General features: G+C 33.2%; 1 protein-coding gene across 4 annotated transcripts in view; it reads left to right on the forward strand.

The window, feature by feature from the left end:
* Nucleotides 1-14,818, forward strand: part of LOC149790540 (uncharacterized) — a 91,311-nt gene that overhangs the window by 71,898 nt on the left and 4,595 nt on the right. For 2 of the 4 annotated variants that reach the window (XM_089972585.1, XM_089972588.1), the window contains exons 16-20: nt 4,160-4,219; nt 4,572-4,607; nt 5,095-5,121; nt 9,252-9,311; nt 12,297-12,332. In XM_089972585.1, coding sequence (XP_089828711.1) covers nt 4,160-4,219; nt 4,572-4,607; nt 5,095-5,121; nt 9,252-9,311; nt 12,297-12,332 — 219 coding nt within the window. The remainder of the gene's footprint in view (nt 1-4,159; nt 4,220-4,571; nt 4,608-5,094; nt 5,122-9,251; nt 9,312-12,296; nt 12,333-14,818) is intronic. The other 2 variants (XM_089972586.1, XM_089972587.1) reach the window with 2 other exon arrangements.

Genomic DNA, 14,818 nt, shown 5'->3' on the forward strand with positions numbered 1-14,818 from the left:
CAGTTAGAATCAGCTACCAACGCAGTCAGCTACAGCTACCAACGCAGTCAGAATCAGCTACCAACGCAGTCAGCTACAGCTACCAACGCAGTCTGAATCAGCTACCAACGCAGTCAGAATCGGCTACCAAAGCAGTCAGAATCGGCTACCAAATCGGCTACCAACGCAGTCAGAATCGGCTACCAACGCAGTCAGAATCAGCTACCAATGCAGTCAGAATCAGCTACCAACGCAGTCAGAATCAGCTACCAACGCAGTCAGAATCAGCTACCAACGCAGTGCGTGCGTGCGTACGTACGTACGTGTCACTTTCCGTGCGTGCGTGCGAGCGTGCGTGTCACTGTCCGTGCGTACGTGCGAGCGTGCGTGTCACTGTCCGTGCGTACGTGCGTGTCACTGTCTGTGCGTGCGTGCGTGTCACTGTCTGTGCGTGCGTACGTGCCACTGTATGTGCGTGCGTGCGTGTCACTGTCTATGCGTGCGTGCATGTGAGTGTCACTGTCTATGCGTGCGTGCATGTACGTGTCACTGTGTGTGTGTGTATGTGCGTGTCATTGTCTGAGTGCGTCGGCGTTTCACTGTCTGTGCGCGTGTACGCGCGTCACTGTCTGTGCGCGTGCGCGCGCGCGTCACTGTCTGTGCGTCCGCGTGCGCGCGCGTGTCACTGTCACTGTGTGAAGAAAAGGATTGCATTGCAACTGAAGACGAGAAAATATATACCATCAAAATTAAATCGAAATGAGCAGGTAAATCCAATGCAAATGGTCCAGCCTCAGATGACACTGGCTGATATAACAAGCACTGTCAAACCTTTAATTCAAACATCAAAGGTAATGGATAATAGATGCTGACTCTCTTGGTACAAAACGGCGGATTCGTTCGTATGACCCAACATACTATTTGGCCCATATCAAAAGCCGCTGCGTGCAATCCACTAGCTCAAGACAAGTGGGTCCGTTGATTGTGTCCACAAGGCTCAGTGCTTTAAAACAATGAAGAAGTTACCGTAATAAAAGATAGCGGAGGATGTGGTTACAACAACGATCAGCATTACTCGACAGTTGAACAAGCAAGAAACACGACAAGAGCAAACGGTGCTACTATCTGCAACTAAATCAAGTACTACGATGATAATTGTAATGAAGCAAGGTATGTTATCACAGCCATTATAAAATAATTACCCCAAAGCGTGTGAGAGTTTGATATTCCACGTTTTATACGTTTTTTAAAGAAGAAAACATTTAAACAAGATTAATCTTTCAAATTCTAATCAAAGAAAAAAACGAACACAACCGTACCTCTAGCTGAAAGTTATGGCAAATCATGTTTCAAGTTTGTCATTATCTAGTAATAATTACTTGTACGATGGGAAACATTACCAGATTGTCCTAGCACTGGTTATAAAACATAGCAAAGAAAGAAATACATTCCCACTTAGATAAAAATCCGTACAAGAGAAGAAATCAGAAATGCAATTATCTCTCTCAATAATGACTGGGCTTGTGGTCTCGACGGTAATGAAGACAGTTTGCTATTTGCGGACTTTATAGAAAGGGACATTATAATTATAAAATGTACGAGATCGAAACCTACAAGCGCCACTTAACATACAATTTGTAATGGTAGGATGAACAACACTTTATATATATATATATATATATATATATATATATATATATATATATATATATATATATATATATATATATAATTATTGTGATATAAATGTAGTCCCACTTTTTCAGAAGATCCTAGAAAGAAAAACAATAAGTATTTATATAATATAACATTGCAGCAGGGTTTCAGAGATGGCTGTGTTGGTAAAACTGCAGCTTTACTTATTAAGGATATTCAGATATAATTATCAGGATTACCCCATCTACATTATGTTTATCGATAATGCCAAAGCATTCAACACAATTTGCCACAACGGGTTATTTTATAACAGTAGTGACTTCGAATTAAAGAAATTACATGACGGATAATGAAAGAATCGTTCTCGAGACCTTGATTACTTCTTTTATATTTGCGGGAAACATGTATGAACGTTTAGTTATTAAACAAGGTGTATGTATGGGCCGCATCTTGCCTGCTTGTTTCGTTCTCGTAATGATATATAACATAATCAGCGAATTGTATCACAGCTTGCTTGGTCTAATAATTTCCAATTTCCACCTGCCTTGTTTTACTGACGGATGATACCAGTGTTATCGCTGATTCTCATCATTCAAAGTAACATTTGCTTGATGCAGTTTTAACTATTCTAGAATGTATAGTATTAGAATTAACGCAGAACAAAATTGGACTTGTTTGTTCACCAACAAAATAAGAACTGTTTTCCTCGCTCTTCTGTTGGACAAGTCTCCAATTTCAGCAGTCAAAACTAAGAAGTATTTCCTGCATACCTCAAATATACAACTTAAAACCAAGACTGCGCATTAGAAGAAGCATGCCAAAATGGCAAACATTTGTTAATATCATGTTATATTATTATTATTAGAGACGACTGAATGAATCTCTTAACAAGACTTAAAATCTTGGAAATAATTATTCTTTACTCCTTCGGTTCTATAAGTATGGTGAAAAACGATCAAACATCCTACATTAAATGATGGAAGAACTCAAATTACGTCAAAGTTATGCAGTGAGACGTGTGCCAGAGTTAGATAAATACTCCCTTGCAGAGGCAACGTGTAGTGCTTTAGTACTTTCGTCAGTGGAAACATACGTAGCTAAGGCGAAATTATAATGTTTTATCCGACCATGTAGGGGCGAGTTCTTGTGTATCTGGAAGTAGGTATGCACTAAATAATTATGTCATTAGCTGACTAACCCTATACAACAGATGGCTTTTGTACATTGTCAGAATAGTTCTGAAATATTATCAGTGAAACATTCTTTTAGAATAAGCTTTAAAAGTCCAAGCAGAAGGCAACGTGGATGGGAATCTACAAGTTATTCAAAATCATGAGGACGCTACTTGTGGACAAATTAAGGATTTAATTCACCTCAAATTAATAACATCACTTAAAACTTAATATCAAATATCATATCTTGAATGTAAATTCTCATCAATAGTTGGCCTCACTCTGAAGTGGTGAATCTCTATATCATGCCGGTTGTTAAATCCATGATATGTAATCTCTGTGGAGATGAGGCTGTCGACAGAGCGAGACAGCTTATTATAGGCTGCGAAGCGCTACTTGTAGAACGCTAGGTTACCTTTACGAGAGTGATTGTCACTTTAGAGGTGAGACTGGGTTGACATGTTATATCAAGAATACAAAATAACGTTCACGACAGCAGAATTTACAGTTTGTCATCTATAATGTACGATGCATGGAACAGACTAATGTTGGTGAGCAATATTGGCTCAATTTGCAATATAACTGCAATACGAGGTAAATATTTATAAGCTGATAGGTGCTATACTAATCAAATTAAAACAAGTAAATGAACTTAGTTTGGTTTCTATATCATAACTTTGTAAAACTGAGATGAAAACTTAAATTATCATCTGATCTTAAAAGTAGACACGTGATCGTTCATTTGGATGGAATCATTTCACACATAAGGTGGAAGCTTCACTTGAATCTTGATGTGACAATAATTCCGAACTTCAATTACAAGATAATGATGGTAGTGAAATGTGAAACAAAATTTGAAAAGAGACTACATTGATGGCAAACGAGCCTAGCTTCAGTTTGAATCTAGAAGTGAAATAAATTGTATTAGTTAATGGCAAACTTAAACCAACAAAAGGCGCGTCCTTTGAATATAGTGTTTGTTAGTTTATAATGACAATTAATTTGAATGGAACATGAAGCATCTCGTAAGGATATATTATAGTAATACACGGTTCATACATATGATAGTAATGATTGGTTCATACATATGATGATTTTACCAGTAGCTTTCACAAACAGAAATGATATAGAGCATTAATCTGCTGATACAAAAATACAAATTGTAACTTTATTAACAAGTTAGTATATATAATACAAAACCACACAATAACAGTTTCAATGATCGGTCAAAACAAACACATTCTATGAATTATAGGGTCTTTAATATTGTGAATGCGCTCCCATCAATTCATTTGGTAAATATAGTTTTCACTGTTTATCAGTATACACGTGAATATTCTTTTCCATTTTAGTTTCTGCAAACCCAGACGGGCAATCCAGCTCGTGGCAGTTTCCCACGTGTAGTTCAGCATGTAAGTATAGGCGTAGTGTTAGGTTAAGCTGGTTGTAATCTCTTTCAGATTGGTAAATGTGTTAGTTGGCACAAAGAAGGACACATTTCATAAATTGTTCTCCTGTCATCAGTTTGTTACAACGTATAAATCGATAAAGATCATATTTTATATAAATAAACAATAGTACACTAAACTGCACTGCGTATCTCACCGTTGTATTTATTTTAATTTTCAATTGAAGACAATACAAACTCACCTAAACATACTTTCCATACTGAACCAAACGGTAATTCTTGAATTGAGACATAACAGCTTTTATACCAATTTTTGCCCTATCCTCACGACTATAAATGTCTTTGCATGTTTACAGCTGATATTCCTGAACCAGAGGGATGGGAAATAGAAGGTAGGGGAATTGTCCACATATGTTAAGAAACATGATTATATTGATTTTAAATCATTTGATTATATTTTGCAAGATGTATCGAGGTATTCCATTAAAGTATGTAATACTTTACATGCTTTATTGCAAAATGAGAATAATGTATGAACTCAACCTCCATCCACTTATGTTTACTTATGTTAGTATTCCAAATTTCGTATAAGTGCCACCATACGTTTGAAATGACGAACATGTTTGGCTCTTCAATCAATGTATTTTAATATTGTTAAACAATTGATTACATGTGATAAACGACAACATCAAGAGAAACATACACATATCAAGACTTTGTACCAACAATTTCAATGAAAGTAATGGTTTGCAGTTATGCTTTACTTGGGCTTATTGCATCGATATTTATTTAGCGTGGTTATGATGCACATACATATTTATTGCACGTGATATTGACACTCAGACTTGCATTTTGAGTTTTTGGATTATTTATCGACAGATCTTGTTGGAAAAATAGACGCAGTGGGTAAGTGTGATACCTCATGTAGCATATATCATGTTTGGGTTATTTATATAAGAAACAAGCTTGCCCTGATTGTCTTCAGCAATTTTCAAGACGGTGAGAATGTTTTGCACTTTCATTTCTGAACATTACTATAATGTGAAATTTAGAGTTATAAGTAACTTGTTTTCCATCCCAAATATAGATTCTTATATGCATGACACGGAATTGTTTTTATAATGGGTGAAACTGCGTGGACGTACCTCACCTATTTTTTGTACTTATGTACTAAAAGTTTAAGTATGCCTTTTGATATGCATAATTATAATGATTTAACTATAGCTCCAGTGTTTCAGAAAGTGAAAGAAATATTATATACAATAAGAAGTTATATTATCAAACCAAATGTTTTTATTCCCTTCATTCATTTGAACACGGTTTCATAACTAATTGCAGTTGTTAACTGCAGATTTATGCATTAAGAATTATATATGCGATTATTTTTAACTCATTTTATGTTATGCTTCTAGATAATACAAAAACATTCAACACAGGTTCGAATAAAAAATATGAATGGCACATGATGTAATGCATATTTTAGAGAGTGACAATTTCTGTTTTATTTGCTGGTAAACTGCCGGATCGTTTCGTTATTAATCAGCCTTTAGGTCATGGCTGCACACTGCCTGTGTGCCTCTTTCTGGTAATGACAGATCATAGATTGCTTAATTTGCTTTGAAATCATTCCTTTAGACTTCTAGTTATAAAACCAAGTAGAATTTGGTTTCTTGGACGTAAATCTGTCTGCGATAGTGAAACTAAATATCAAGCCTGTTTTTAAAACTATGTGCTGAAGAGGCTGATGACTGAGCGATATATCTCATTTTAAGTTGCTACTTGAAGAACCCAATGTTTTCTGAGAGATAGAGATTAACACTTTAGTGGTAAGAGACGAGTTTGTCTTATTCAGTCAGAAAACGATATATTGTTGTGGTCATTAAATTGGAAAAAGGGTGGACTGTTCGTCGTATATGATGATGTATGGAGTAGACTAATTATGGTGACGGGGAGCAATATTACTTCATGTTACAATAACTTAAATGCCCTACTTACATCCAACATGTTCCAGCATAACAGCGAAAACATATTATATCATCATTCAGTGAAATGAAACCTGTACAAGGTCTTGTCATCAGATATCTCTAGTATTCGTGTACAACAACCGAAGGTAAGGTAATACTCTCTGATCCATAAATGATAATTATTACACGAGATTTTCACCCCTGGTTCTCTTTGTCCATATGTGGCTTGTATCGTTTTATATCAACTCTGTCTCTTTAACTCTTTCTCTGTCTCTCTCACTCTGGACCATCGTAGCAAAATCGGTGAAAAAAGGGCCTAGATAATCTTTGCATTTGTCATGCGAGCTTGTTTCCGGACTTGCCAGTGATGGTCACGTTAAGTCGTACAGAAGAATGGAAAGGAAATTGCTAGAAAAATGTAGTATAAAAGATAAAGACTAAAATTTTCGAATTACTTCTTGTTGACTCATACGTCGCTTAATTCCAAACTTATTTCCATACATTTGTCCCGTACGTGAATGGTTCCTTGTTCAACAAACAAGACTAAAGTGTTCAAGAAACTAAACATACGTCAGTAGTATTCTACATTTTACATTATAAAGACTAAAGTGTTCAAGAAACTAAACATATGTCAGTAGTATTCTACATTTTACATTATAAAGACTAAAGTGTTCAAGAAACTAAACATACGTCAGTAGTATTCTACATTTTACATTATAAAGACTAAAGTGTTCAAGAAACTAAACATACGTCAGTAGTATTCTACATTTTACATTATAACAACCTTTCGTGCATAATTCGTAACATTTTATTATATTTATGTGACCAATACGAATGAAAATATAAGCTCAAACAAGACAACTAGCAAATTATCAATTGTCAAAAGGAGATGTTTAATGGCCAAAAATGATAGCGAAAGCGATGACAGGGATTTGAATTGGTCATTCAGTCTGTTTTTACACAATTGCCTGTAAACAATCTTAAACCCGCTCAAAGGCAAGTATGTATACAACTCGTGATATGTCTATATTGCATAACATTATATATATATATATATATATATATATATATATATATATATATATATATATATATATATATATATATATGCATAGATAAATACATTAGTTTTGTAGTAAGAACTATATATATGATGTTACAATTTGTATACATTTACAGTTTATGTTATTCTTTGTGTTGTGTCGAATTAAGTACGTATGTTTGATTTAACTTATGAGTCACCAATCTTTAGAACCAATTATAGCATAATTTTCAAACATATTCTGAAATACACCTGTATCGTTCCAGCTCTACGTTTATTGTTAATCATGCAATAATATATGATTCGTGTGATGACACTCGCTGTGATATATAACAGTTCAAGGCAAATATGTAAAAATGATTGGTGGCATTGTTCTAAAAATGTATTGAAGACAATTATATGAGTCTTTGTGTTAACAGATGTAGCTAAAGAACTTTATACCTCGTATTACTTATTTATAATGTGTTTCGTTATCTTGTATCGTCCGTTTTTTGTGTAACATAATGTAACATCTGTTGAAAAGATAATAGGCGTTCACGCAGTCACGCACTGCAATTCTGAGATGAATATTATTCTGCTGTGAATACATAATTTATGACTGCATATATTGAAATGTTTCGTTTTGTAAATACATATTGTATTATTGCATATATTAAAATGTTTCGTTTTGTAAATAGATATTGTATGGTTGCATATTTTGAAATGTTTCGTTTTGTAAATCGTTAGCATTCTCAGAAATAATCGTATATTGTTTCGCTTTCATGCCCTGTTGTGTTTCATGCTCTTGTTTATGGTGAATTAGATTAACTTATATATTCTTTGTTGAAGTGGAAATAAAGTGGTAATACATATATACCTATTTACCTACCTACATATCTACCTACGTACCTACCTACCTACCTACCTACCTACATACATACATACATACATACATACATAGGTACATTTGAAGCAGTTATCCAGTGTGAATGGATGTTTAATTAATTTACTTTACCATAGTGGGCACGAGTGAAGTAATACATGTAATAAAGTTGATTTTTGTTTGTTTTCAGAAATGAAATAAAACTATTGTAATTTTTTGAGAATGTATTAGGGTTAAACAATGAAGGTTTGAAACTTATCCCTCTGCATTCTCGCACATGCTTAACGATGTGAATGTCTATCCAATATTATCGACAACACCTTTATGTTATACCTCATTATATAAATCTGAGAAATATGGTACAACCAGGAACAATTCCTTACCGTCAAGAACCGAAAGCCATGCCACAAGCTAAATCCATTTTGTTATAGAACGTGACGATGAATACATTAATGCAGTTGTAATGTACTTAATGACCAGCAATTTTAAATTCAACCATCGTTTTTAATTATTTGAAAGGTACACTAAGCTAAAGTCTGGAATCTGTATCATAAAGCATTAAGACATGAAAAACTAAATTATCATTTTATCTCAAACACATTACGCTGATACATGTTCTTTCCACTACATGAAGTCATATCATATGTAAAGTCAATGCTTCACATGAAAGAAAACAATCTTAATATAGCATTGAATTTAAAAAGAAATATACACTGTAAACCGTTAATAAATCTGAAACGATATTATATGGAACTCAATCAAAGTTAACTTTAGTTTAAATTTAGAAGTCAACCAATGGAAAGTAATGGTACACTTAAAATGGATTTGTTTTTAAACACAGGATTATTTAATTATGATTGCAATTAGTCCGAATGGAACACCAAGCATCTTGTCAGAACATAATATATGTCTTTGCCCTGACAAACTCGATTTCTACGAATGATTGTGATTAGTTCATACATATGACAATCTTATCATCAGCTTTGATATAAAAAAATGATATCATGCATTAATTTCTCAATCTAAAACATAAACATATAAATTCATTAACAAATAAATAAATGCCTTGATTTAGAGAGTTAGTAATTATATTAATGATTTCCCTTCATCTATTTGGTAAAGATATAACCCACAATTTCTCGAACATATATTTTCTTCTACTTCTTAGTTTCCGCTACACCGGAAGAGCAGTCCAATTCGTGGCAGTTTCCTACGCTTAATTCAGCATGTATGTATATGCGTAGTGTTAGATAAGGACAGTGGTAGTTGCATTGTTATTTGTACAAATATTAGTTGTCACGATTATTAATATATTTAAAAAATTATTGACGGGTCAAACGTTTGTCAGAATATCTAACTTGATAAAGATAATATTTGTTTCGAATAAGCGATATAACATTAAACTGCAGTGGTACAAATATATATTCGGTATTTTGTTTCTTTTAATGATCAAGGAAAGACATTACAATCTAATCAAACATGTATAATCAAGGCAAATATTTGAAGATGAATGTCATGCTAAGCTAAATGTTATTTAGATTTGACAATATATTTGTATGTTTGCGTGAACTCACCACTTTTCCGTTTTTCAATACGTTAGCTGAAGTATTGCTTATTTCTGTTTGCTTCTTTGATTCCAGTTTATGTCTCTTGATCTTGAGTTGAAAGTTGATTATTTCTGCTAACAATAGCACAACAAAAATTATATTTATTAATTATGAGAAGAGGATATATTTCCATCATAGCGTTGCAAGAAAAGTTAATCATTACATTTAGAGTTCACTTGTTTACATTAAATCGCCACTACATTGGATGTCTATACATACTACATTATCTAGAAAAAAGAGCCATGCCCAATAGGAAAGTTTGGTACGCTGAGTAGATATTGTCTTAAACTAAATGTTATGCATCTTAGGAAGACAGTCCATCAAGAAAATACGAATCATCTCGAATAAAAAAAGCATCCAAACAGAACAATATTGTCACAAAAGACATCTTATAATGAAGGCGCTCTGGCGACCTTTAATAATGAAACATAAAAAATACAGAAAACTTTTAAGATAAATGCTTTCCGGTTATGAGGAAGGTTTGACTGTGTAATTACATATTTTTAAAAAGAGTATATATACTTTGCCTTCATTCGTTGTAACTATTGCTAATATGTACAGGACATATAACATGGACATCATTATTTATCGACAGGGAAAATAAATCAAATGTTGGAAAAAATATGCTATTTATATTAATAAAAATCGACGTCACTCCGAATATTATTAATAAATCAGTTCCTTTTACTTACTATCAAACTTATAACAAAACAAGATTGTATATTGTTTCACAATTATATTAGATAATGGTTAGAGTTTCGACGCATCTCGTACGCGGACATAAGACGAATTCCATGTCGATCGATTGCTGATAGATGTTGAACTCTACGATGTCTATTGCTATAGACTTAACGATGTGAATTCAGTCTATGACAAAACCGATAACTCATTAACAAGTCATTGTTCAAAATGAAACTGAACTAGATAACCGATTACTATTTCCAATGTTCATATTCCCCAATATTTTTCGTATATATATATATATATATATATATATATATATATATATATATATATATATATATATATATATATATATATTAAAAATAGCATGGTTTTCAAAGTTTGGTATAAAGCAAGTTGATATACCAATAATATTGCTATATCAAATTGTGATCCGCCAATGGAGTAATTATATATATATATATGTGTGTGTGTGTGTGTGTGTGTGTGTGTGTGTGTGTGTATATATATTCCTGTAACGGCGCCCTTGCAACTGTGTGCTGTTCACTCATTCATCGTTAGTATCTTACGAAAATAACGATACAAATTATTAATAATCCCCATTTTCTAAATGAATTTTATATGGTACACATTTTAATCACAGTCGTTTAAACTTTCCTTTCACCCTCCCCTCTCATGCATAAGGTACAAAATTGGCAGAAATCTAGAGTGAGAGAGAAAAATTATTTAGGCTGGATGAAAACCTTGAAATTGAATTTACAACCAATTAAAAGACAATAATATTGTTCATCGTAACGGTGTGCGTGCACTTTCCTTGGGATTAATCTAGTGTTTTTATAATCAATGATACAAAGATGCAAACCCTGTCAACATTATACGGTAAATGTCTCGGTTACGTGGTCCACATATTGCAATTTTTTAATGTTTTTTTTAATTATCTTTTGTTACTTATACCTATGATAATGTTCTAAAAATCGATTATTACTAATCACATATAAACATGTCCTAAGGCCCCCACTCCCCCCCCCCCCATCTCCCTCTGAACCATCGAGCAAGATACAGACTAAACTCTAAGAAAAGACTAGCTTAGATGATTTTCGCTTGTGCCATCCAACGATGTCTCTGGACTTATGAGTCAAGGTAAAAGTTAAGTCAATCCTACCAAAGAATGAGAGAGAGAGTTTGGTCTGTAGAACTCTTATTAAAGCAAAAAAATGACTTAGATCAACTTTAGATATATTAAGCTATTTTAAAAACCAATTTGTTTTTTCGCTTAGTTTCTATTCCAAGCTAATATCCATGCTCCGGTACGTGAATGGTTGAGCGTTCATGTGAATGGCTGAGCTAACCATATGTTTGTTGTGCTCTACTTTCTTCATTAAAACTATCTTTCATGTTTAAATCATAATTTAGTCAATGTGAATAAATATAGAAACTCCAAAACGAAAACAATCAACTGATCAATATGCAAAGGCGATTGTAAAATGTAACAAAAAGCACAAGACTACATTTTTTAGAAGACACACTCGACAGGGATATGAGGAGTGCATTCAGTCGTCAATGCAGTTGACTGCTCTCAATCGGAATCTCCGTTCAAAGGGCAAATGTATGTATTTGTAATTGGTATAAATAAAAGATATATATGTACAATAGGTACGCTGTATCAATGATATCCATTGAGATCTGTAAATGTTTCATTTAAAGGAAACGAGGTAATTAAGTTTAAATCGATAAGGTAAGTGGCGCTGACGTTGGGGTGAGTGCATTACATTGCCCCTTGTAGAACATATCGTTTGCATTCCTTTCATTTTTATGATCACTGAACGAAACACATTAATGAAAACATACTCTCCGTTGTGTAGCATAAGGCATCTAACGTTTGTATTATCTTCACGTCAGTAAGTATTGTTATATTTTTACAGCTGAATGTCCTATATCAGACGGACATGAATCAGAAGGTACGCCCATTCTCCATATCTGTTTAATAACACGATTATGATATTTATATTTTACTTGGTGTTAAAATGTATCATAAAATATTCGGAAGATATAAATAAATTTAATTCAATGAATTGATTGTAAATATCGGAACACACCTGATTTATTTACACATGTTATCTCAAATTATTCAAGTCTACGTCTTAGACTTTGTTTAACTTTTCATGACAGAAACGTTATGTATTTAAATTAGTACTTCTATTCACCATTAAGTTAAATTTTTAAATTGTTAATAGATGCAATATGTACAATAATCTACAAAAATTACAAATGACTAGATTAAAGTAACTGAATCTAACCGTGTCAGTATTCTTCACAACTACTACTAAACCTAAAACAGAGTCCACTCTTCTTTATTCGAATCCAAATCACGTAACATATACAGATAGTAAATTGTTAACTTTGATTCACCGACATTCACAGTAGTCAATTCCAGTATTACCCCCAAAAGTTAAATGAAAATAGTAACTTCTGGTTTGGAAATACTGAAAACGTTTAACACTTCCAAACAGTATTTAATTTACATTAAAATATATTTGAATTTTGCACTGACAGTCGGCTTGAGTCATAAGAGATTAGCACACTTGATAGTTTGCTTGGTAAGTAAGAGAACACATTACAAAACAAAACAACATTAGGTCCTGTTTCATTAGCCTTGAGAGAAACCAAATCAATGCTAATGTGGTAAAACTATTTAACAACATGAAATTTTGGAACAATCTATCAAACACGATTGAATTAGGCTTGCAAGCCATACAGTGTATGTACTGCTATGCTTGACTCATTTGTACGTTTGGTAAAGACGATTTTACAAAAATTATTTGTGGCAGAAATATATAATTATACTGCCTTTCCCCAAAAACAAATTTTTACATTAATAACGAATCCGCATTGCTAAATGCAGATCTTTGACTCCACTCCACCGCTTTCTTTTATATCCACAAATATGTTTTTCGTTCAGGTAAAGTGCTTATTGTCAGTCAATAGCGAATACCTTGTTTTACTTAAAACTAAATAACGTCTGCAATTGGTTATCTTTACACTGGAATGCATTAGATTCATTAACTAACTGGTACGAAAGTATTTAACCATGCAGATACTAAAGTATTTTAAGTGGTACAATGGATGTTTAATGGGCAGATATGTAAATGTACGACAACCGTCCACTGTGGACTCATGTAACAGAACTAGATTGAATGTAGTCAACTTTGACATATATTGTCCAAAATGTGTGACACAAGTATCAACACAAAATGAGTTCACAAATATATGTGCTGAGACTGTCAAGCAAGAATTTGAAATTAAGTGCAATAAAAATTTATTTATACAATTTTCTTCTATAAGATATATAATTTGGCGTCTGCAGTGAACACATTTATACAAATGTGACGAAGACTAGGGACATGAGTGTTATGAAGTATATTTGTTTATATTTATTCATTTGTAAGATTGAAAAAACAAACAATGATATTATCAAAAATATATGTTATATTGATATGACACTACGTGTCAAATCCTTCGACAAAATAGGGTGAGCCATTTAAGACATTTTTGATATTACGTTGCCGAGGCTTTTGGTACCGATTCCGCTGATCAGTTTGGCATTTGTACCATGTCGTCTTCGTATTGTTTCCAACCATTTCAACATCCTATCGAACAATATGCGTAAATTGCAATCTTTATTTTGCTTCCAATATTGCAGAATAAGTTGAAAATTACTTTACAGTTTTGTTCAGTTTTGTTTCGGTGCTTCACAAAATGCTGATTAATGTTAAGGATAATATATGGCTGCGTGGCCTAAAGCGCTTGCCTTTAATACCGATCTTATCCCTATCCAAGTACGCTAGCTTATAGGGCTCGGCCAAAATGGTAATGAAAAAAGGTTGACAGTGGGTTCTTATGTTGTCGGTGGTTCTTACCGTGGCTGTCCGAGTTCATCCTCCGCCAATTATAATGGCCGCTATGTATAGCCTGTCCCTATCTATCGATAAAACCAGTACAATAAGAGGACAGTCATATTATTTGATATGTTTATAAAGTTACAAGAGGATAATTCAAGTGACAGCTACCAACTATGACCATATTATAAGCTAGAGTGATTCTCGATATTTAATTCCAATATTCTACTAGTTTCAATTAATATTTTGGTGTTAATTAATAAAAGTATCTGGTTCGTATTAAACCATACAACGAATTCTATTGAGTTTATTTATGTTGACTCAATCTCACAGTCATCTTATTCTCTTATTATATGTAGTTTAGATGGCAAGTAAATTCCGGAACTTAAAACATGCGAAGACATATGTGAGCACTGCATACTTAAATAGTTATATGCAGAATACAACAAAACATGAAGATGATGTATATGATGGATGCAGCTGTTATTCCGTTCAGATATGATATATCAACAAGTCGATAATACCTTAAATGTAATTCATAACAGATG

Source organism: Sinohyriopsis cumingii, chromosome 10, assembly GCF_028554795.1.
Source record: "Sinohyriopsis cumingii isolate HCF-2022 chromosome 10, ASM2855479v2, whole genome shotgun sequence".
Lineage (NCBI taxonomy): Eukaryota > Metazoa > Mollusca > Bivalvia > Unionida > Unionidae > Sinohyriopsis > Sinohyriopsis cumingii.